The 21947-nt window shown below is 35.6% G+C and overlaps 1 protein-coding gene across 3 annotated transcripts; it reads right to left on the reverse strand.

The window, feature by feature from the left end:
- Window positions 1-15771: 15771 nt before the first annotated feature.
- Window positions 15772-21947, reverse strand: LOC120092199 (DNA-(apurinic or apyrimidinic site) endonuclease, chloroplastic). 3 transcript variants are annotated; one of them, XM_039050438.1, is made up of 12 exons: window positions 21619-21947; window positions 21202-21343; window positions 20992-21083; window positions 20689-20768; window positions 20288-20428; window positions 19829-20142; window positions 18677-18787; window positions 17695-17832; window positions 17518-17565; window positions 16862-16942; window positions 16505-16664; window positions 15772-16060 (listed from the first exon to the last, which is right to left on the reverse strand). In XM_039050438.1, exons 1-12 carry the CDS (start codon window positions 21666-21668, stop codon window positions 15939-15941), a joined length of 1479 nt encoding a protein of 492 aa, XP_038906366.1. In that variant the 5' UTR covers window positions 21669-21947; the 3' UTR covers window positions 15772-15938. The 3 variants fall into 3 exon arrangements, with proteins under 3 accessions (XP_038906366.1, XP_038906365.1, XP_038906367.1); XM_039050437.1 differs by having other exon boundaries at window positions 20288-20431; window positions 21619-21946; XM_039050439.1 differs by having other exon boundaries at window positions 20288-20431; window positions 21202-21335; window positions 21619-21945.

Raw genomic sequence — 21947 nt, forward strand, 5'->3', positions numbered from 1 at the left:
GAGACAGTAGAGGGACCTAATTGAACTACAGATTATGAGCTCCAACGATTTGTAATTAATCAGTTAAACTCTTTAAACTAAATTAATTACTACTCGTTAACTATCAAGGCATGTCACTATAGCTCGATAGTTACACTCTCTTCACTGTAGATATATTTCTATCCAATTCGACCATAATCAGTAAGTCAACCCTTCACAGGTCGTTCGTATTTACAGTTGGGTCAAAATTACCCATTTTCCCCTGTAAATACATCTTACACCTTAAGCTCCCACTGACCCTCTATTGAACAACTGATTTGTAATACCATTTATAAATCATATCCCTCTCTACCAAGAGAGGGCGGGCCCCTGTTGTTCAAGACTAGGCAACAGCACTTAAAAGAACAACTTATCTGCTAACCCTAAGTCAGATAGGAGTGAATTCCATCTTGCATAGCTATGTCCCCAGCTATCTACCCAATCTTATCCCCAAAATGGAAGGCTTATTGAGCAGTGTTGTTGGATTACTCTCACTCATGCAAATCAAAGGATAATCCTGAATAAACAGTAGTTCATAGTTAGCTTAGGATTAAGATCAGGTTAACCTAGATTACTTTTGTATGAAATAGTCAGTTTTAACAGTAAAAGGTCATTATAAAGAAAAGTGATTATTTCGTGGTCCAGTCTTTATGCAAACTCATTGCATAGGATGCCCCCACTCACATGTCTCTACATGAATGATATATGGATCACATCATTTGTATGACCTATACAAAATGAGTCGCATCCAATAGTGTTACTAGGATGAGATTCCCAATTTCATACATATACTTATAGACTATTTAGGCTATTTACTATTAACTTGATCCTATTTATGTCACTACATAAAGTTAAAGTATTCATACTATTGAAGGAAATCTAAAACGGGGATTTTCATGAGCAGCAGAAGTGGATCGTACCAAATTCCATTCAGATTGAACACAAACAATTACAGTATAAAACTAAAACTAATAGGTCATGCATAAAATGAAATTACAGCATGCTACAAGAGATTTAAGGGATAGAGTATGTGTACCTTTGAAGAACCATTCTTCAAGAATCCCTTGATCAGTCTTCAATGCGTCCAACAAACAGCACACGAATGCAACGAATAGACTGCGACCAACAGCACGAACAACGAACACAGCCTCCACGTACCCAATCAAGTCCAACTCAATTCACAAAAAGAGTAAGGACACCACCACAAGTGTTACTTTAGTATTCTCAGTGTGAGAATCTAGGAATTATGGGCTCTGTATGATCTTAGATTGAGGAATGAAGGATGTCTACGATCGAGTAGACGATCGAATAAGTGGAAGATGATACACTGTCTATCACATAGACGATGTACTCGATCATTTAATAAATGACAGCCTATCGCATAGACTTTGCTACTCGATCGTGTAGCAACAATCAACTGAATAACTATTGTATAGTCAACTCTAAGCCTATTTAGTAAAACTCTTTTACTTGATAGCCTATTTCTGTGAGTACTTTCCTAATGAAGCAACTACTAATTTTGGAAAACAAATTTTCTTTTATCTCATGGTTACCATAAAACTTCTAATAACCTCCCATTCAATCGGTTATTAGAAAAAGAATTAATCATCATCTTAATTTTGACTCTAATGAATCTAAATAAATTACAAACTCTTACTAACACTAAATGCTCATCAAACAAGAGCCAATTACAAATTTAAATGAGAAATTAAAGGGAATTAAACAGTCAAATCTCAGAAAACTATATCAGTGCATCAGTTTCATATTTCTTATATAAAACACCCACAAACAAAAATTAAATCGAATTGAATGCTTATTTGATACTTTGATACTAATTGTAGGATTGTATCAACAATAGAGGAAGCACAAGGATCATCTAAGCACTCAAATTCACTAATTTTGGCAAAATATAAAGCATGTTTTTGCAGAAACAAGTGAGTTTCAAGACATACTTCTTGTAGAACTTCTTCAAAGTTCCTTCACCAGCTACTATCTTCTCCAAATCTTGTTGTAATCCACCTCAAGATCTTCCCCACTATTCTCTTGGTGCTCTAGATTGAGTTGTAGGATTCAAAACAAACTTGAATCAAGGGTAGAATGAGAAATGCTCACTGCAGAAAACTAGCTGGAGAACTCTTTTTTCAAGCCAAATTTTCTCTCAAAATCTCTATAGATTGCATGTCTGATTTTCACTCCAATATCTTTACTATATTGCAGATCAACATGCAAAGGAGTGAATTTCATGAGTTGCAACTCATGCTTGGAGAAGACAAGGCAAAGATAATGTCATTTGAGTGAGTTACTTAGGTGATGGATAATGGAAAAAACCTCTTTTTCCATTTTATGTGTTTTGTTTTCTCTTTTCAATTTTATCTCACAAATCAAAATTTTGATTTTATAAAAATCTATTTTGATTTTAAAAATAAAAATTTTAATTAATTTCATAAATTAATTATTAAATAAAAATTAATTAATTTAATATCAAATATTAAATCAATTTTAACATATATCGATCTTTATATATTTAAATCATATTAAAATATATACATTCATATTCCATTTAATTCTAAAATCAAACATGTAATGATATCTCATATAATTACTAATTTTCTTAATTCTAATTTAAACGTTTCAAATTAACTTATCACGCTATTCTAGAGCTAGTCCGTTACAAGCTAATAGGGGGACCTCGCGGACCTACAGATCATAGGCTCCAACGATCCGAGATTAATTGGCTAACCTCATTAGACCAAATTAATCACTATTCATTAACTAATGGGTTACTCCACTAAAGCCCATAGTTGCACTTCTTTCACTGTAGATTTATTATGTCCACATGATTTAACCATAATCAGCAAGTCGACCTTTCACAGGTTGTTCATAATAACGGCTGGGTCAAATATATGTTTTACCCCCCGAGATTACGTTTTATTCCTCAAGTCTCTACTGATTCTCTAATGAAGAACTGGTTTGTGATTCAATCACTAAACCAAACTCTCTCAACCCAGTGAAAGGGTGGGGCCCCTTGTTCAAGACTTGGATTCAGTACTTGAGAGAACAACCTTTCTTCTATCCCTAAATCGGGTAAGCGTGAACTCCGTCTTGCACCCTATGTCCCCAACTATATATCCGGTCTTACCCCTGAAATGGGAGTCTTATTGAGCTGGCGCTGTTGAGCCAACCCTTAACTATGAAAATTTAAGAGCAATCCCAAATAAACAGGATTTCATAGTTAACTCAGGATTAAGATCGAGTTACCTAGGTCATTTAGATGAAATAGTTAGTCTTAAACAGTAAACAGCGTTATAAAGTCAGAGTGACATATTTCTTGGTCCTGATCTTATGCAAACTCATTGCATAGAACGCCCCCACTCCACATGTCATGACATGTACGAATTAGGATCATATCGTATGTAGCACTTTGCAACTCTTTGTAACAACTACAGAGTAGGCCGCATCCAATAGTGTTACCAGAATAACGTACCCAACCTCATTCATGTACCATACATCATTTTGACTATTTACTCGAACCCGATCCACTCTTATGTCTTCATATAAAGTTTAAGTACTCATACAATAGTCATGGGTCTTAGTTTATTGGATTTAGACTTTCATACAATTTATAAGATCAATAACAAGTATATTGATAATAGAAAATGTTTATTATTTTACAAGCTGCGAGTTTTTAGGACATAAAACCTAACAATACTCCCACTTGGACTAAAACTCCAGTNTTATTATTTTACAAGCTGCGAGTTTTTAGGACATAAAACCTAACAATACTCCCACTTGGACTAAAACTCCAGTGGATCAATATATACAAATATATACAATGTTGAGTTTACATGGAGAGAATAAAATGTACAAATACAATAAACTAGGGCATTACAATACCCATAAATTCTCCCACTTGCCCTAATAATACAAAACTCGTAGACCTAGTTCTACTAGGTAACCCTCGAAAACTTTAGCCGAGAGGGCCTTCATAAATGGATTAGCTAAGTTGTCTTGGGAAGAAATCTGAGTGACAATGGCATCTCCTCTGTGTACAAGCGCCCTAATGAGATGGTACTTTCGTTCATACGTTTGGAACAATAGGAACATTAGGAGCTATTACCGCATCGCCAGCAGCATCACCAATAGCTTCGCTTATCAGAAAAAATAAGTGCTTCGAAAGTTTCATCACCAAAAGTTCTAGCCTCAACAAAAGCATCGCCTTTGGGTGTAGATGAAAACAGATTGACCAAGAGTTGTGTCGGCTGATTATTCCGCTAAATCAGTAAAGTCGGAAAAGCTTTGCTCTAAATGAGCTTGGGGTGATACCCATCTATTTTTATGGCTTCATGGTTTCTTTGAATTTTCAATTGCTCCACTGTTGTCACAATATAGAGTGACAGACAGGTGCATATTAGGAACTACTTCCAGATCTGTCAAGAACTTTCTGAGCCATATTGCTTCTTTTGCTACTTCGCTTGCAGCTACATACTCAGCTTTCATTATGGAGTCTGCAATACAACTCTGCTGATGCTTCTCCACACAACTGCTCCTCCGTTAAGAGTGAATACTGACCCTGAAGTTAATTTCCTCGAATCAATATCGGTTTGAAAGTCGGAATCAATGTATCTAGATCCTTAGGACCATACACGAGTATATAATCTCTCATTCTCCGCGGATACTTGAGAATGTTTTTAACAACAATCCAATGGTCATGACTAGGATTGGACTGAAATTTGTTGATAATTCCTATGGCATAGCATATATCGGGACAAGTACATAGCAATGCATACATCAAACTCCCGACTATAGATGCATATGGAATTCGATTCATCTCCTCAATTTCTTGAGGTGTCTTAGGACTCTATTCCTTAGACAGGTGAATTCCATGCCTGAAAGGTAACAATCCTTTCTTGAAATTTTGCATTTTATACCTAGACAACATCTTGTCTATATAAGATGTTTGAGATAATGCCAATGTTTTGTTCTTACAACCGAACTATTTGGATTCCAAAAATATACTGTGCTTCTCCTAAATCTTTCATTTGGAATTGTGAAGTTAGCCATCTCTTAACGTTAGCTAGATATTCTACCTCATTCCCAATGAGTAGAATATCATCAACATACAACACCAGACAAGCGACAGTTTTGTTGACGATTTTCTTGTATACACAGGGTTTGTCAATATTTTGTTCAAAGCCATAAGAATTGATCGCAGCGTCAAATCTCATATTTCATGATCTAGAAGCTTGTTTTAATCCATAAATGGATCGATTAAGCTTGCAAACCTTTTGCTCTTGACCCTGCTGTATAAATCTTTCTGGTTAAGATGTATAGATACTCTCTTCAAGATAGTCATTCAAAAAAGCTATCTTGACATCCATTTGTCATATTTCATAATCATAAAATGTGGCTATGGACAAGAGTATTCTAATAAACTTTATCATGGCAACTAAAGAAAAGGTTTCTTCAAAATCTAACCCCTCTCTTTAGGTAAACCCTTTTGCCACTAGTCTAGCTTTAGGTCTATACCTTACCAGTTTGGTCTCGTTTTCTCTTGTAGATCCATTTACAACCTATGGGTTTTACCCCTTCTGGTTAATCTACAAGATCCCAGATAAAATTGAAATACATAGATTCCATGTCAAGATCCATGGCTTTAATCTATTGGTCTTTGTCCACATCGTTTATTGCATGGTTAAAAGACAATGGATCCTCTAAACCATCATTTGGTATGATGACTTAAGTTTCAGTTAAACCCATGTACCAGTCAGGCTGTTGCACAACCCTCCCACTACGATGAGGTATTCTCAACTCTTGAGAAGGATGTGGAGTATCAGCTTCATCAACAACTCGATCAACAACTCTTGTTGATGCATTTATCATTTCTCTAGACATTTCTTCTATTACTAGCTTACTATGAGGTTGATGGTTCTTTATATAATCTTCTTCCAGGAAGGTTGCATTTGTCGATACAAACACTTTATCTTCCTGAAGGTCATAAAAGAGACCACCTTTTGTTTCTTTTGGGTAGCCTACAAATAGGCATACTTTTGAACGGTGTTCCAACTTTTTAGGATTTTGCACCAACACATGTGTTGGAAAATCCCAAATTTTGAAGTGATATAAATTTCCTTTACGTCCTCTCCAGAGCTCGTAAGGTGTTTCAGAAACACTTTTCGAGGGAACCATGTTCAAAATATACACCGCAGTCTCACTTCGTATCCCCAAAAAGAATTTGGTAACTAAGCGTAACTCATCATCGAACGAACCATGTCCAACAAGGTTTTGTTTCTCCTTTCTGCCACACCATTCTGCTAAGATGTGCTAGGGGCTGTAAGTTGAGACTGGATTCCATGTTTTATCAAATAGTTCTAGAATTCTATGTCCATATACTCACCACCTCGATCCGATCGAAGTGTTTTAATCTTTTTAACTAATTGGTTTTCAACCTCAGCTTTATACTCTTTGAACTTTTCAAAAGTTTCAGACTTTTGGCGCATTAGGTAAACATGCCCATACCTAGAATAATTATCTATAAAACTGATGATTCATACCCTCCTCTTGCTCTAACATTTAGAGGCCTACATAGGTCTTAGTGAATTAGCTCTAGGGATTCTTTGGCTCTAAGACCTTTTCCAGAAAAAGATCTTTTTGTCATTTTACCCTCGAGACAGAACTCACAAGGTGGTAATGAACTATCTTTCAACTTGTTTAAAAGATCGTCCTTAACAAATCTTTCAATCTTGTTGAGATTTATGTGACCCAGTCTCAAGTGCCAAAGATAGGCATTTGGAGAAATCTTTCTCTTCTTATGAGTCCAAGCAGTTTTAAACATCTCTATGTTCAAAACAGCTTTGACCTCAGTTGGTTTTAACATGTACAAGTTATTTTCTAATTTTGCAAAGCAAATCTCTTTATTTCCCATTTTGATGAACACTTCATCATTTTCAAAATAAACTTTATAATTTTATTCTAGCAAAGAAGAGACAGATATTAGATTCCTTTTCATAGAAAGAATATAATATACATTTTTCAAAAAAGTGTACTTATCTCCTATAAATAACTTCATATCTCCCACTGCTTTGGCTAAAACAATCTCCCTGGTTCCTACCATAAAGATTGTTTCACCTTCGGTCAACTGTCTCCAGGAACTTGTTTCCTGTGAGATAGTACATACATGATTAGCGGCATCTGAATCAATTATCCAGATTTTATCGTTTTCCACTAAACATGCTTCAATAACAAGTAAATCATATTTATCTTATTGATCAAATTCAGTACTCTCATCTACATAATTCATAATTTCAGATGACTTGGGAGATAGAGGACAATCCTCTGTTAAAACTCTTTTGGTGTAACCAACCGCTATTAATTTTTTTGTTGATTTTATTTTACTGTTATGTAATTCGGAAGTAAGTATTCTAGAATTCGACATGCTGATAAAATTCAAACAAATTCTAATTAGCAAATTGTAACTAAATCTAAAATCAAGTTTTAGCAAAAACTAATAATGTACCCATAACCATTATTTATTTTCAATGATACTTTTAGTGAGTCAGAATATTGCTACCGAGGGGCAGTCAGATACGCCTTCACTGAACCAACCAATTTTGACCAAACACTATCCCTGGAATAACTCTTATTCCTATAGTCATTTAGTTATCGTTTTCGGTCAAGATCTTTACTAACAACTTAGTAATTCTTGTAAGTGTGATCCGCCATTTTTAGATCTTATAGAACGGTATGAACTTGCCTCCGAAATTGAAGACAACATCCAAGACGGTCAACCTACGTGAGCATGCAGCTGTTGTTTATAGATTTTAAATGTCTAACCCAATTTTATAACAACTTATAAAACTTTAGACATGCTAAACATTCATAACATACATGAGGCATTCAACATTTAATATAACATTTATATTAAATACAAGAAACCCTAACATGCATACTATATATTACAACAATTATAACATACTTTCAATACATGAAACTGTTGGGATTGGTATCCTAATTCTCCCGGAGTCTCGTTGTTTTGTAAAGATACACATTGTTCAATGAATAAAATATGTGTTATTTAATTTTGGCATTTACTCATATCCAATAAACAAAGCTCCTTGGTTATCTTATGTGAACTTAAGCATGTATATGTGATATACAAGTGGATCATGCCTTAAGTGATAACCTAAATAGGTCTGTAGTATAAGGATTAAGGTGGGATACCTGATCCTAGTGACATTACGGATACGGCCCGCTTTGTAGAGGTTTGCAAGTGTTGTAAACTACTATAGATGGTAGATCCTGACCATTCATGTGGAGACATAGAGCGGAGGTGACCTATACAAAAAGTTTGTAGAAGACCTAGACCACGAGATGACTAGACTCTGTATATAATGCCATTGGTACTAGAGATTTGCATCTCACCTAAATGACCATAGGTGACATGACCTCAATCCTGAGTGTTTTGGGAACTCCTGCCTTTGAGGGCGGTCTTTTGATCAGTATAGGTGAGAGTGGCCAGATTGCCAACTCAACATGCCTACCTTTTTGGGGACTTGTTTGATCTAGGAGCTAGGAACTCAATCCACAATATGGAATTCACTCCTTTCCCAAAGCAGGGATAAGTAGAGAGATTGCTCCCTTAAGGGCTGATTCCAGGGCTTGAACATAGTGGGCATAGCTTCTCTTTGGAAGAGAAGACTTAGTCATAGTAGGACTATGACTTATGTTCATTAGAGGGATCAGTGGTACTTAAGGAGACAGATGTAACTACAGGGCATAACGGTTATTGGCTCATCTGTACTTACGAGCGATCTGTGAAGGGTTGTCGCACTGCTGATTGGTTAAGATGGACACATAATATATCTGTGGTAAGGAGAGTTCAGCTGTCGGTCTTTAGTGGAGTTCCTGGCAATTAACGGATAGTGGATCCCATGACTAAAGAGTTTAGTCAGTTATTCACGTACCGTTGGAGCTTCGAGCTACAGGTCCATGAGGTCACCTTGGTAGCTTGGATACAATTGAGGATCAGTTCTTGGTGTTGATTTGAAATGTTCAAATTGACAAGTGGTATTTTGATTATATATGATATAATCGGTCTGATGTATGAGATACATCTAGTGGAGGATTGATGTAAATGAGATTTACATTAAGTACCATGGAATAGAAAAAGAACTATGGTTTATATGTTTCATGAGATGAAATATTAAAACTAAGGTTATAAATAGAGTATGATAAATTGGTTATCATTTATATTTATAATAATATTAATTATTGGATAATTAATACTTTGTTTTTAAAATAACCAAAGTTGTGGGTGGTTATTGGATCATGGTAACCGTGAGTTTAAAAGGAAAGTGGTTTCCTAATTTGAAAAGAGTTTTTTTACAAAAATTTGAAAAAGATTTTGAGTTTTCTCTCCGCGAAAAAAAACTCACGTGAGTCGTCAAGTAAATACGGATTTACTAAACAATGGTTGGGCGAGCTAAACGATCGTGCAATGTTTACTAAACGATCGCAAAGCTTTGCTAGACGATCACTGGCCCAAGGTAAACGATCGTGTAGAGTCTATACGCGACAGACCGAGCTAAACAATCGCATAGCTTTTGCTAGACGATCGCATAGTTTTATCTAAACGATTGGGCATCGACCTATACGATAGGTCTCCGACTTCTCCCACTTGCCCAGTCGTGTATGCGATCGTTGTTTCCTCCCTTCGTCTGCCTCATACGAAGTCCGAACAGAGTCCACCTTCTAGATTCTCACACCGAGAATACCAAGGTCGCCTTGTTAGTGGTGTCAGACTCAACTCGACATCGTCGAGGTTTTTTGGAGGTCGTTCGTGGTGTTGTGGAGGTCGTTTGCTGTTACGGAGGAGATCGTGACCGAGGAGATCATTGAGGACGAGCGCGAAGTGTTCGTGCGGTGTTGCGATCGTGTAGATCGAGTGTTCGCGTTCGTGGTTGTTCGATCAGAGTCGCACATCGGAGCATGGAGACGCTTCTGCCTTTGTTAGTACTGTTGTCTCTTTGTACAATTGTATTTTACATGCTGTAATTTCTATATGAATCGCATAATCGTTTGCTTGAAGTCGACTCTAAATGATTTTTTGATTCATGATTGTAATTTGGAATAGTCTTGTTCCGCTGCTCACAAAAATCCCGATTCCAGTTTCCTTTAATAACATGTACGAATTAGAATCACATCGTATGTAGCACTTTACAACTCTTTGTAACAACTACAGAGTAGGCCGCATCCAATAGTATTACCAGAATAAAGTACCCAACCTCATTCATGTATCATAGATCATTTTGACTATTTACTCAAACCCGATCCACTCTTATGTTCCACATAAAGTTCAAGTACTCATACAATAGTAATGGGTCTTAGTTTATTAGATTTAGACTTTCATACAATTTATGAGATCAATAATAAGTATATTGATAATAGAAAATTTTTATTACTTTACAAACTACATATATCTCACATACATGCTTAAGTTTACATGAAATAACCATGGATCTTAGTTTATTGGATATGAGTAAATGCAAATAAAATAACACTTATTTTATTAATAACAATGTGTACAAACTGTTTACAAACTACAAGACTCTGGGAGAATTATGACACTAATCCCAACAACTATAGCGATGGATTATGTTTATTGAACTTTCATAATAGAATGCAATATCAATAACTTTATCGAATAAGATACTCAATAATATTTTATTGATAAATAGAATGTTTAATACAAAATTTACGAACTGCGAGTTATAGGATATTCCCAATGACGTCCTGCATACTCCAGAGATTATAAAGAACTTGGTCTCGGGCTATCTCCTCAATAAGGCTGAATTTACTCAAACCATAGGGGCATATTTATATACCCTTACCAAAAATAATGTATTCATAGGGAAAGGGTATGCAACTGAAGGAATGTTCAGATTAAATTTAGACCTTAATATAATGAAATCTTCTGTGTATATGTTGTGTTCTATGAATGTTTGGCATGCTAGATTGTGTCATGTTAAAGGGAAATTAATGAGTAACATGATTAGGCCGAAAATGATACCTAAGTTATCCATGAATGAATATGATAAATGCGAGTATTGTAGTCAGGCTAAAATTATTAAAACTCCGCACAAATCTGTAATTAGGATTTCTGAGCCCCTAGATTTAATTCATTCTGATTTATGTGAAATTGATGGCATCTTGACTAGGAACAGTAAAAGATATTTTATTAATTTTATTGATGACTACTGCTTTGATTTTACTTTTGTATATTTGTTGAAAAACAAAAGTGATGTGTTTGATGCCTTTAAATTGTTTGTATCTGTAGTAGAGAATCAATTTAATAGAAAGGTTAAAAGACTTCGTAGTGAAAGGGGAACTGAGTACAACTCAGACAGCTTTAATGATTTTTTTAATTCACGTGGAATAATACACGAAAAGACTACACCTTACTCTCTTGAAATGAATGGGAAAGCCGAAAGGAAAAATAGAACTTTAATTGAGCTAGTAGTTGCTATTTTACTTAGTTCAAAAGCCGCATTTTATTGGTAGGATGAAATCATCCTTACCGAGTGTTATGTCCTAAATAAAATCCCAAAGTCTAAAAACACAACTTCACCTTACGAAATCCTCAAGAATAAAAAACCAAACTTGTCATATTTTAGAACATGGGGTTGTCTAGCCTATGTAAGAATTCCAGACCCGAAAAGAAGAGAGCTAGGTAGTAGAGCCTATGAGTGTGCCTTTATAGGCTATGTTATAAATAGTAAAGCATATAGGTTCTATAATCTAGTAAACCAAGTGATCATTGAGTCAAATGATGCCGACTTCTTTGATAATAGATTTTCTTTTAAATCAAGAAATAGTGGGGGCTCGAGATCCAGTAGTCTAACCCTAGTTAGAAATCCTACCTCTACCGAGGAAACCGACCCAAAACCTAGAAGAAGCAAAAAAAACTAAAACCGCCAAGGATTTTGGGGATGACCTCCAAACCTATAATGTAGAAGAAGATCCTAAAGATCTAAAAGTTTCCTTGTCATCAATAGATGCCAACTTATGGCAAGAAGCCATAGATGATGAGATGGACTCTCTTGAGTCAAACAGGATTTGGCACTTAGTAGATCTACCCCAAGGTTGCAAGGCAATAAGATGCAAATGGATCTTAAGGAAAAGACTTATACCTGATGGAACAGTTGACAAGTTTAAATTCAGGTTAGTGGCAAAGGGCTTTAGACAAAGAGAAAACATAGATTTCTTTGACATCTTCTCCCCTGTCACTAAAATTACCTCAATCCATGTTTTGTTCTCTCTCGCTGCCCTTTATAACCTCGTAGTACATCATATGGGATGTAAAGACCACCTTCTTAAATGGTGAACTTGAAAAATAGATTTATATGGAACATTCTGAAGGTTTTGTAGTCCATGGTCAAGAAAATAAGGTTTGTAAACTAGACAAATCTCTCTATGGTCTTAAACAAGCTCCTAAGAAATGGCATGAAAAGTTTGATAACCTAATCCTAGCTAAAAGTTTTAAGGTTAATGAAAGTGACAAATGCATCTAACATAAGGTTGAAAATAATCTTTGCACTTTCATGTGTCTATATGTAGATGATTTATTAATCTTTAAGTCGAACTTGCACGTCATAAATGATGTGAAATCTATATTGAGTGCAAACTTCGACATGAAAGACTTAGGAGAAGCTATTGTGATCTTAGGCATAAAACTAACTGTGTTTGAAAAGGGAATTTTTTTGGATCAATCTCACTATGTAGAAAAGATTCTAAAGAAATATAATTACTTTGAATGTAAACCAGCATGTACTTCTTATGACCCTAGTATTAAGTTGTTCAAGAACACTGGTGACAGTGTTAATCAATCTGAGTATGCGAGCATCATATGTAGTCTTAGATATGTTGTTGACTGTACTAGGCCTAACATAGTTTATGTTGTAAGATTACTTTGTAGGTTTACAAGTAGACCTAGTAAAGAGCATTGGAATGCTATAGAAAGGGTTATGAGGTACTTGAATAAAACCTAAAACCTAGGATTACTTTATCAGAAGTTTCCTACTGTCCTAGAAGGGTTCAACGATGCTGATTGGAACTCCCTTTCGGATGATTCAAAGGCTATAAGTGGCTATATCTTTAATATAGCAGGTGGAGTTGTCTTTTGGAAGTCCAAGAAACTGACTATTTTAGCCCAATCTACGATGGAGTCAGAAATGATAGTACTAGCAACAACTAGTGAAGAAACAGGCTGGCTTAGAAGTCTGCTAATAAAGATTCCCTTATGGGAAAAGTCAGTACCAGCCATATTGATCTATTGCAATAGTACTGCAGCAGTCGCAAAAGTTCAGAACCGTTATTACAATGAAAATAGACGACCAATACGTCATAAGCACAGCATCATTAGAGAGTTTCTCACTATTGATGCAGCTAGAATGGATCATATACGGATTGATGAAAATTCGGTAGATCTTTTGACGAAAGGAATGGCCAGAGAGAAGGTTTTCAGAACCTCAGAAAGGATGGGACTCATGCTTATAGAAAGATGAATCGCTGTGAGGAAAACCCAACCTATAGACTGGAGATCCCAAGAAACAAGTTCAACGGGTAATAACTGATCATAAGTGATATATAGTGAATCATGTTAAAACAAACACAGAGTTCCATTCCTATGACTTAGAGTCTGAGCATGATATCCTGAAGCGTAAGAGAGGTTGAACTTAGTTCTTAACGAGATCTATACTTGATGACAAGTGGGGTACCTAGCTACAGGAGTACTCTTGATAGACTCACCTATGTGAATGTAGAAGTGGGGGTCACTTCCTATAGAGTTTTTTAGGCAAACTCTTTAGAGAATTCACTAAACTGAGATACACGTGCTAGGCCTTAAAATATGGGCTTTCAAATTACACCCTAATAACACTGTGTGTGAGAGAGATAGAGTTCAAAACCAAGGGTTACTCTAGTATATTCTGAATCATCTACACTACGTAAAGGTTCAAGTCGTAAGACACATTTGCTTATGCACAGTGTTTTAAAGACTGAAACTGCTCGATGAAAAACTTATTTCTCCTATGTTTTAAATTTTCAAGTGGGAGACTATTGGGTGAAAATTTACAAAAGAGAACCAACCTTGGTTGAGAATCCCACATTGATAAATTTTGAAAGGGGGTCCCCTTTTTGTACTCCAACCTTGAGCTATGGGTTTGGGCCCCAAGGGGTACCCATGTTTTGGAAAGAGTGAGGAGATAGATCAATGTGGCTACGATGGAAATCCCACATGGGTGTGCCGCCGTCCGGATGGTCAAAAAAAAAACTATTATTATTTATTCTTTTTTAATTTTTTTTTCAAAATTTCTTAAATGGATTGGAAAATGGAGTTGGTCTTCCGTGCAAAGGCTGAAGTTTTTCTCTCTTGCGACAGTTTAGCATTGTAGTTGGATTTCCAGGCTTATAAAAGGCTCAACTCTCAGCAGTTTTTCCACATATCATTTTTCCATTCTCTCAAACACTTCCTCCATCACTCCCTTCTGTTTTTCCCATTTTCAAGCAATTCAGTTTGAAGGTGTGAGTTACCGGTCGGGGACAGTGCATTTCCAACCAAGGTCTTTTTAGGTTGTTTTATCCTAGGGACGACGTGGCAGCATTCCTGACCTACTTGCACATTTGGGTAGAGTCGCTAAACGTCTTAAACAGAGCAAGATCCGCGACTAAGCCTGTTACGAGCTTCTATTTTGCAGGTTTCGTTCCTTGTCCGACTGTCGTCTCCTGACCGTTCGCTCGTTCACTGTTATCCAGTTCACCGTCTGAGGGTTTCCTTTTCCAACAATTCAAGGAAGGGAAACAAAAAGCAGGAGAAATGATTGTATTGCGTAATCTATTTACATATTGACTCCATGCCCGATATTTTCTTCATTCTAGAGAACTCCATCTTTGGCAACAAAGTAATGTTGCAATAAGGCTACTTTAAAATCTAGCGAAAGTTGTAACCACAGTTTTAAATTTTTGTCGACATGTTGATATTTTGATCAATATTTTTACGTTTCCATGGGTTCGACATAGACATGTTGTATGAATCCAAATTTACATTATATCGTAAACAAACCATATATAAAACATAAAGATAAGTAACAAAAGGTCACTAATGTAAAAATAATATAAATAATAGACATCTTAACTTGTTTAAAAATCATAAAATGTTTTGTTTACTATTTTATTTTTTTTTAATTTTTTTGTCTTTATAAGTTTGCCATAAATATTCATCGAAATCGACATTTTATCAATATTTCCATCGAATTTTTTGTGAAATTAAGATCTCAATATTTCCATCGACATCGACATTTTAAATTTTTATCGTAACTATCAAAGACTCACTTGAACAATTATATGTCCTCATTTCTACTTTTACGACTAGCATTATTGAAAAAATTATGGACATGATTAGTTTTTTTTTTTTCCTTCCAACCGTTTATAGTACATGTAACCCTTATATTTAGAGTTTTACGTCATACATTGTAGCCATAATTATTACTTTGATTAGTCCATTTTTAATAGATATCGCAATCGGAAAAAAAATCTTAAAATAGTTGATAACGAATGTCGTTTTAAAATTTAAATTTAATTATTTTTTTAATACAATTGAGAATAAGAGGATTTGAACCACACACCTCATGGTTATTAATACTCACATGTCAATTGAGCTCATTTTTTTTCACTTCTTCCAAGAGAAAAATCTTAGAAAGAGGAACGAAAGAAAACAGAAAGTCTATTCATTGCCAAAATGAGCCCTTGCTTTAAATGAGTTCACAAAATTGGAGGTTAGGAGTTGGGTATTAACATGAAAGGATAAGTGTTCAAAATGAAAATGGAAAGGTGATTGTAAAGCCAAACAAAATAGAACAAAAGGAAGGCTACAGCTTGAGAACAAGGCCAATGGGACAGTGATCGCTACCCCCAACATCGGGGAGTATGTAAGAGTCATGCACCTTCTCTGCCATCGTTTCTGATACAAGAAAATAGTCGAGCCGCCATCCTGTTTCACAAAACTTTTATTTTACTATCTTTTTTTATTCAAACGAGATTATGAAACCAAAAAATCTATCCCAATGGATTACAAAAAAAAAAAAAAAAAAAACGTCTTTAATTGGTCATGCGAGCGTAATTACAAAAGGGAGAGCTCCACCACAAAATTTTTAAGCTCAAACTTGATAATGCGAAAGGATACTGTCCAAAAGTGGAAAGGCTCTCCTATTTTTCTCCAGCTCACCTCTCACAAATAAAGTTCTAGTTGCAAAAATGTCAACAGAAAATGATTCAGCTAAGTATACTAGACTGGAAAGTTCCCCTAATTTACTCAAATAGTTGAGGAATCCCATAGCTTCATCACACTTGTCTCAGATAGGGTGGCTGAGTTTAAAAGAGGAGCAAATGAAAAAACAGACAGATGAGAAATAAAAACAGAAGCAGATTCGGTTACCTTTGTTTGTTTTCCGTCCACCATGACGATAACCCCAATAGGTATAGCCAATGATATCAGGATGTTTTTGTCTAAATGTATCAACAAACCCCTTTTCCAGAAAGTTGGTCGCGAATGATTGCCTTTCTTCGTTGGTGAAACCAGCACTTTTTCGGTTTCCCTGTTCAATCCAAGCACACAAGTCCAGCAAACAAAGAAAGGCAACAAAAAGCCAATGGTACAAAGCAATACATGCTTGTAAATGAGTTTGCATGAAGTCGTGTCGCCTTTACAAATTTTGCAGTTTAGGTACATTTTTTTAAGTTTTGGATATGATAACAGAGAGAAAGTCACTGAGAGCTAAATTTGATCACTTACAGCAGGATTATAGATGTCTATCTCTTGATGAGCACAGTTTAGATCACCGGTCAAAATCACGGGCTTCAACTTTTCCAACTCCTATACAAGTTAACAATAAATGTTAATACATACATTGAAAAAGCAAACCATTGATTGCTTTATTTCTAGAAACAATGTTTCTACAGCTACATTTCCCAATCAAATCATCATATTCGAGTATAATATAAAAATTATGTTTGGTAAAAGTCAAAATCACCTTAAAGTGCTTTGTAAAAATGCACATTTGACCAAAGTGTTAATCTAGGAAATACTTCAAAGCACTCATAAAGAATAGAACCAAACATCAAACTGGTTTGTTATTCAATAATTTTTAATAAAGTGCTGATAGTTAAATGTGTTTTGCTAAAAGTACTTATTTTGAAAGCACGCACTCCCAACCACACTCTTAAGACTTTGGGAACATCCAGTTCTGTTTAAAGCATTTTTGGTGTTTCTATAATTTTCAAGATCACTCATGGCAATCTAACCAAACATTGAAATTTTGAAGAAGACTTTTTCTTAGAGACTTCGAGCTAAAAGTACTTTTTCAACATTCCAAAATTGTCTCAAACTCACCCTAACTACGTAAAATTGGGAATGATATAGAAATAAAATGAAAGAATAAAAAGGCATACCTTCATATAATTACTGAGAGATGGATCCCACTGGGCAATCCTGTATGACTAGAAGTGAAACCAGAGATAGCAATGCAAGAAGAGGCTTCAAATTAAAATCTAAGACCACGATATCAATAATTCATGTTACTATGCAATAAATCAGACTAGAATAAAGAACAGTTGGGAAATCGATACCAGTCTCTTTAAGCCGTCTCCAGAATTAGGAACATAAACATTTAATAAAAAAAATGAATCAAACTCCACCGTCACAACCCGCCCTTCACCATCATGTTCTGATATGCCTACACCATATCTGACTGAAATTGGCTGTATCTGTAAGAGAAGTTTATTCACCAGACTATAAGGAACCATCATAAAAACATTAAAAAAAATATGACGGCAGTAGCTAAAAGCGCCTGCAGATGATAGAATCTTTTTGCACTGAAATAGTAGTTTTAAGAACTTGTAAGATTTATGTTATAATGATGAAGCAAAGGGCTGCATCAAAAGAAAAGAGCCACAAAGTGTATCATTTGTTCACAAATCAGCTGAGACAACTTACTCAAACCTTAATTAATAACCTACAAAACTATCACCTGAGCCTACAAGATTATTGCCTAGCTCTTCAACTTATAGAATCGAGAAAATCATAAGCTGTTGAGTCGCTTAAATAGATAGATACCAACAACTGCCTCAAAAGCATTTAAGTTAACAATTCACCTTTTGCTCATCAGACCAACCACACTAGTCAAATCAAAAGTTATAACTTCATTCGGCATCCGGTAGGTGAACATTTTGTCTAATTTGATAATATATAGACTCCATCTCCAAGTTTCAGAAATGATACCAAACAAAAGCATGTTTGCAAAAGAATGACAAAACGATAAAATAAAAATAAAGGGAAAAGGTGTATCAACGTTTACCCTAAACTTTAAATTTGATCCCATTGAACCCTTCTTCAATACTGTCATACCTTCCAAGAAATGGTTTCCAGGTTTTGTCTCACTAACTTTCCGAGTCAAATTATATGTTGAATATTAATATCGTAAATTGGTGACCAGAATCCAGGACTTGATATATTATCTACCCATTTTAGATTATCAGGCTGACAAGTTTATTTCCTTTTCTTTCTTGTCGAGGAATTTGTTATTCATATATGAGAAAAGGAAAATCCTACCCGGGATATGATTGCTGTTCCAGAATAACCAAGTTTAGAAACACTGCACGTCCAGTAGGTATAATGATATCCATCAACGAGAGACTTTTTAATGTCTAGTATGTCCTTTTCCTGTAGCAGAAATTGACATTAAAACTCAAGGCTAGTTTATAAGGAAGAAAATTTAACATTTTTTATAATATAGCAGGTGGATAGAGATGAGTGATTATTATTGCTAGAATAAACAATTGAAAACTTCAATTTTCCATCCTTGCTCTCCAAAAGCAAAGTCCACCAAAGCTGAAGTTACCTTTTTTTTCTTTCCTTTTCTTCTCTTTTTTTTTTTTTCTTCGGTGGGGGGGTTTAGGAAACCTAGCTTTCATTGAAAAAAACGAAAGAAAATAAATCGGCCTACAAAAAACAAACCCACAAAAGAAGCCCTCAACTAAGTACAAGAACGGACTCCAATCCAAAAGAATAATACTAAGTCGATAATTACAAAAAATTCAGCAAATGAACATCCATAAAGAGAGACATTAAACTTCACCCCTCCCAAACCTCATCTAAAGGCATCTCCAACCCTCTAAAAAACAAACAGTTTCTCTCAATCCACTCCCCATAAAATAGAAAAAAATAAGTCTGCCACAAAACCCTCCCCCCCTTGTTGCAAAACCCGAAGTTCATCACAATCTCCTCAAACAAAGATCAAAAATCAATATTACACGATCTCCCCCCTTGTCGCAAAACCCTAAGTTCATTACAATGCTATGTTGTAAATATAAAGGTGTTAATCATTTTATGTTGACAAAGGATTCAATCCAAACTATCGTGGGTTGGCCTGGTGGTAAATAGGAGGACGCATGACCTTGATAAAGGACTAAGAAGTCAGGGGTTCAATCCATGGTGACCACCTACCTAGGATTTAATATCCTACAAGTTTCCTTGACACCTACATATTGTAAGGTCAAGTAGGTTGTCTCGTGAGATTAGTCAAGGTGCACGTAGACTAGTCCAGACACTCGATGTCAAGGTGCACGTAAACTAGCCTAGACACTCGTGGATATTAAAAAAATAAAAAAGATTCAATCCAGAAACAAAAACCTTGAAACTTCTCCTGTATTATATGATAGAATTTACTAAATGTAGAAATGAAATACGAATTATTCTACTTGCCTGCAATTTGGTCTCCTGTAAGCACAATATATCAAAATCTTCCCTTTCAGCAAGTTCCACAGCTGAAAATCCCTTAAGTAATGCTCTTAACCCATTGACATTCCAAGATAAAATTTTCACAGATTTTGTATCCTTGGAAAGAGGTGTAGGCCTCATGATTTTAGGGTTATATGGGATCCAACCTTTTTGAGGCTTCTTATGAGCAAGAATAGTCCATGGTTCATTTTGCATCACCTCTACTCCATCCTCTTGCTTTACAATGTTGGAAACAACTTCTGAGGATCCTTTTCTCTTTCTTCTAGATGGGTTACTGCCTACAATCATTTTACGTAAGAAGATTTTTTAGACAATGTACCAGTAAACGAACAAAGCACTTAAAGTGCAGCGTATTTGAGGTTTATAAGGGAAAAAACAATGCTAAAGATAAGAAAGAGGAGTTCGAAGAATAGACAGCATTACTTGTTGGACCACTTGAAACCTCATTGGATTCAGCTGACTGCCTCTTCTTTGGTGTTAAGATTTTTGTTTCAGCTTTCACAATTTCACCTTCAAGAGGTGATACATTAGAACTTCTCTCTGTCTGTTGTGCTCTATGATCTTCTACTGCATCAATAACACCACCTATATCAGATATATGCTCAGTCTTCTCACTTATTCTACACTCCAATAGAAATCGAGGATTGTTGATCACTTGATCTATAACTAGAGAACAAAGGCTGTAGATTGACACAACTTTCATATGAACTTCAACTTCAAAATTAACTATATTTAACAGTGCCAGCACTAAAAGTGAGGATATTTCTCCCACCTTCAATGGTGTCTACTCTAGCCATGTTAAGTAGTAGACAAATAATGCGTACCCACTGTTTTATTCTCCACAAAGCATTGCAGTGCAGTTACAAGTTCATGCTTACGCCCTTTGGCCAGAAGACCTACGCTTCTGAAAAATGTGAACATAAATGATAAATAAGAAAGTTAGCTAGAGCTCTACTAGACTATTACAAACTACATATGGAACTGGAATGCACTTGTGCTGAGACACAGCAGCCAACAGCTGCAGCACATGAACTCCAAGCCAATATCCAAACTGAAAATCCAATGAAGAATTCTCAACAGGGGGAACGCATCAAAATGTGTTACTTCAAAGATAAAGCTCTTATTACCTCAATGTCATTCTCAGTTCTTGAACCGTCATAGCCTCAATTCTCGATGGGTCATCCTTAAAACTTTGAATGTCCACTTTACAGTCATTTTCCTATATGTAAAAGTTGAGTAAAACCCCTAAATCCGAATAAAGAAGAGAACCATAATAGGTAATTGAAATATACTCAAACAAAAACCATCTCACAATAGTCTCTTCCAAAATTTGTTACCAGACTTGTATCTCTCCTTGTCCCGCCAGGCTCTGAATTCTGTGTGGATAATGTTATAGAGGATTGATTCGAAGCCATTACATTCCTTTGCATATTAGGTATCAATGTTGCAACTCTCAACCTACTCTGATTCACTGCAAGGCTAAGGGGAGTCCGGGTTAGTTCAGATGAACAATGAGTCCATTGAAATACTACTAGTACAAGTAACAAAACCATATTCTAGATAGGAAATGCAGAGAGCATTTCAGTCAAGAGAATGAGCTACTCTTCCTAAGAATTTAACACTTGTTTTCCATATATGAAATGAGCCAAACTTTCATTCAAATTGAAGAGACTTGATTGACTTTTCCTTAACTTATGAACAAAGATAGATACAACAAAATAAAAAAAGAGAAGAAATTTGGTGAAAGGGCAAACCTGGAGGGATGAAGGAAACTCCTAAACCCCAATTGCAAAACTGACTTCATTGACAAATATGAGATAGAAAAATAGTATGCAGAGGGATAAATGCGTTACGGTGAGACTTTGAGAGAAGAAAAACAAGATTTACAGAAGCAGAGAAATGAAGCGGCAAAGACGAGCAGAGGGGAAGAAGAGAGGCTCAGACCGTTGAGCTCCGCATAAACGCCACAGATTCTGGAGCTTTGGGCCCTCTTCTCACTACTGAAAAATCCAATTTTTTTACTTGTCCCTTCAAACTAAGACGACGAACACCTAAGGCGATCGACAGAAAGATTTTTAGCCCA

Source organism: Benincasa hispida, chromosome 11 (genome assembly GCF_009727055.1).
Source record: "Benincasa hispida cultivar B227 chromosome 11, ASM972705v1, whole genome shotgun sequence".
Lineage (NCBI taxonomy): Eukaryota > Viridiplantae > Streptophyta > Magnoliopsida > Cucurbitales > Cucurbitaceae > Benincasa > Benincasa hispida.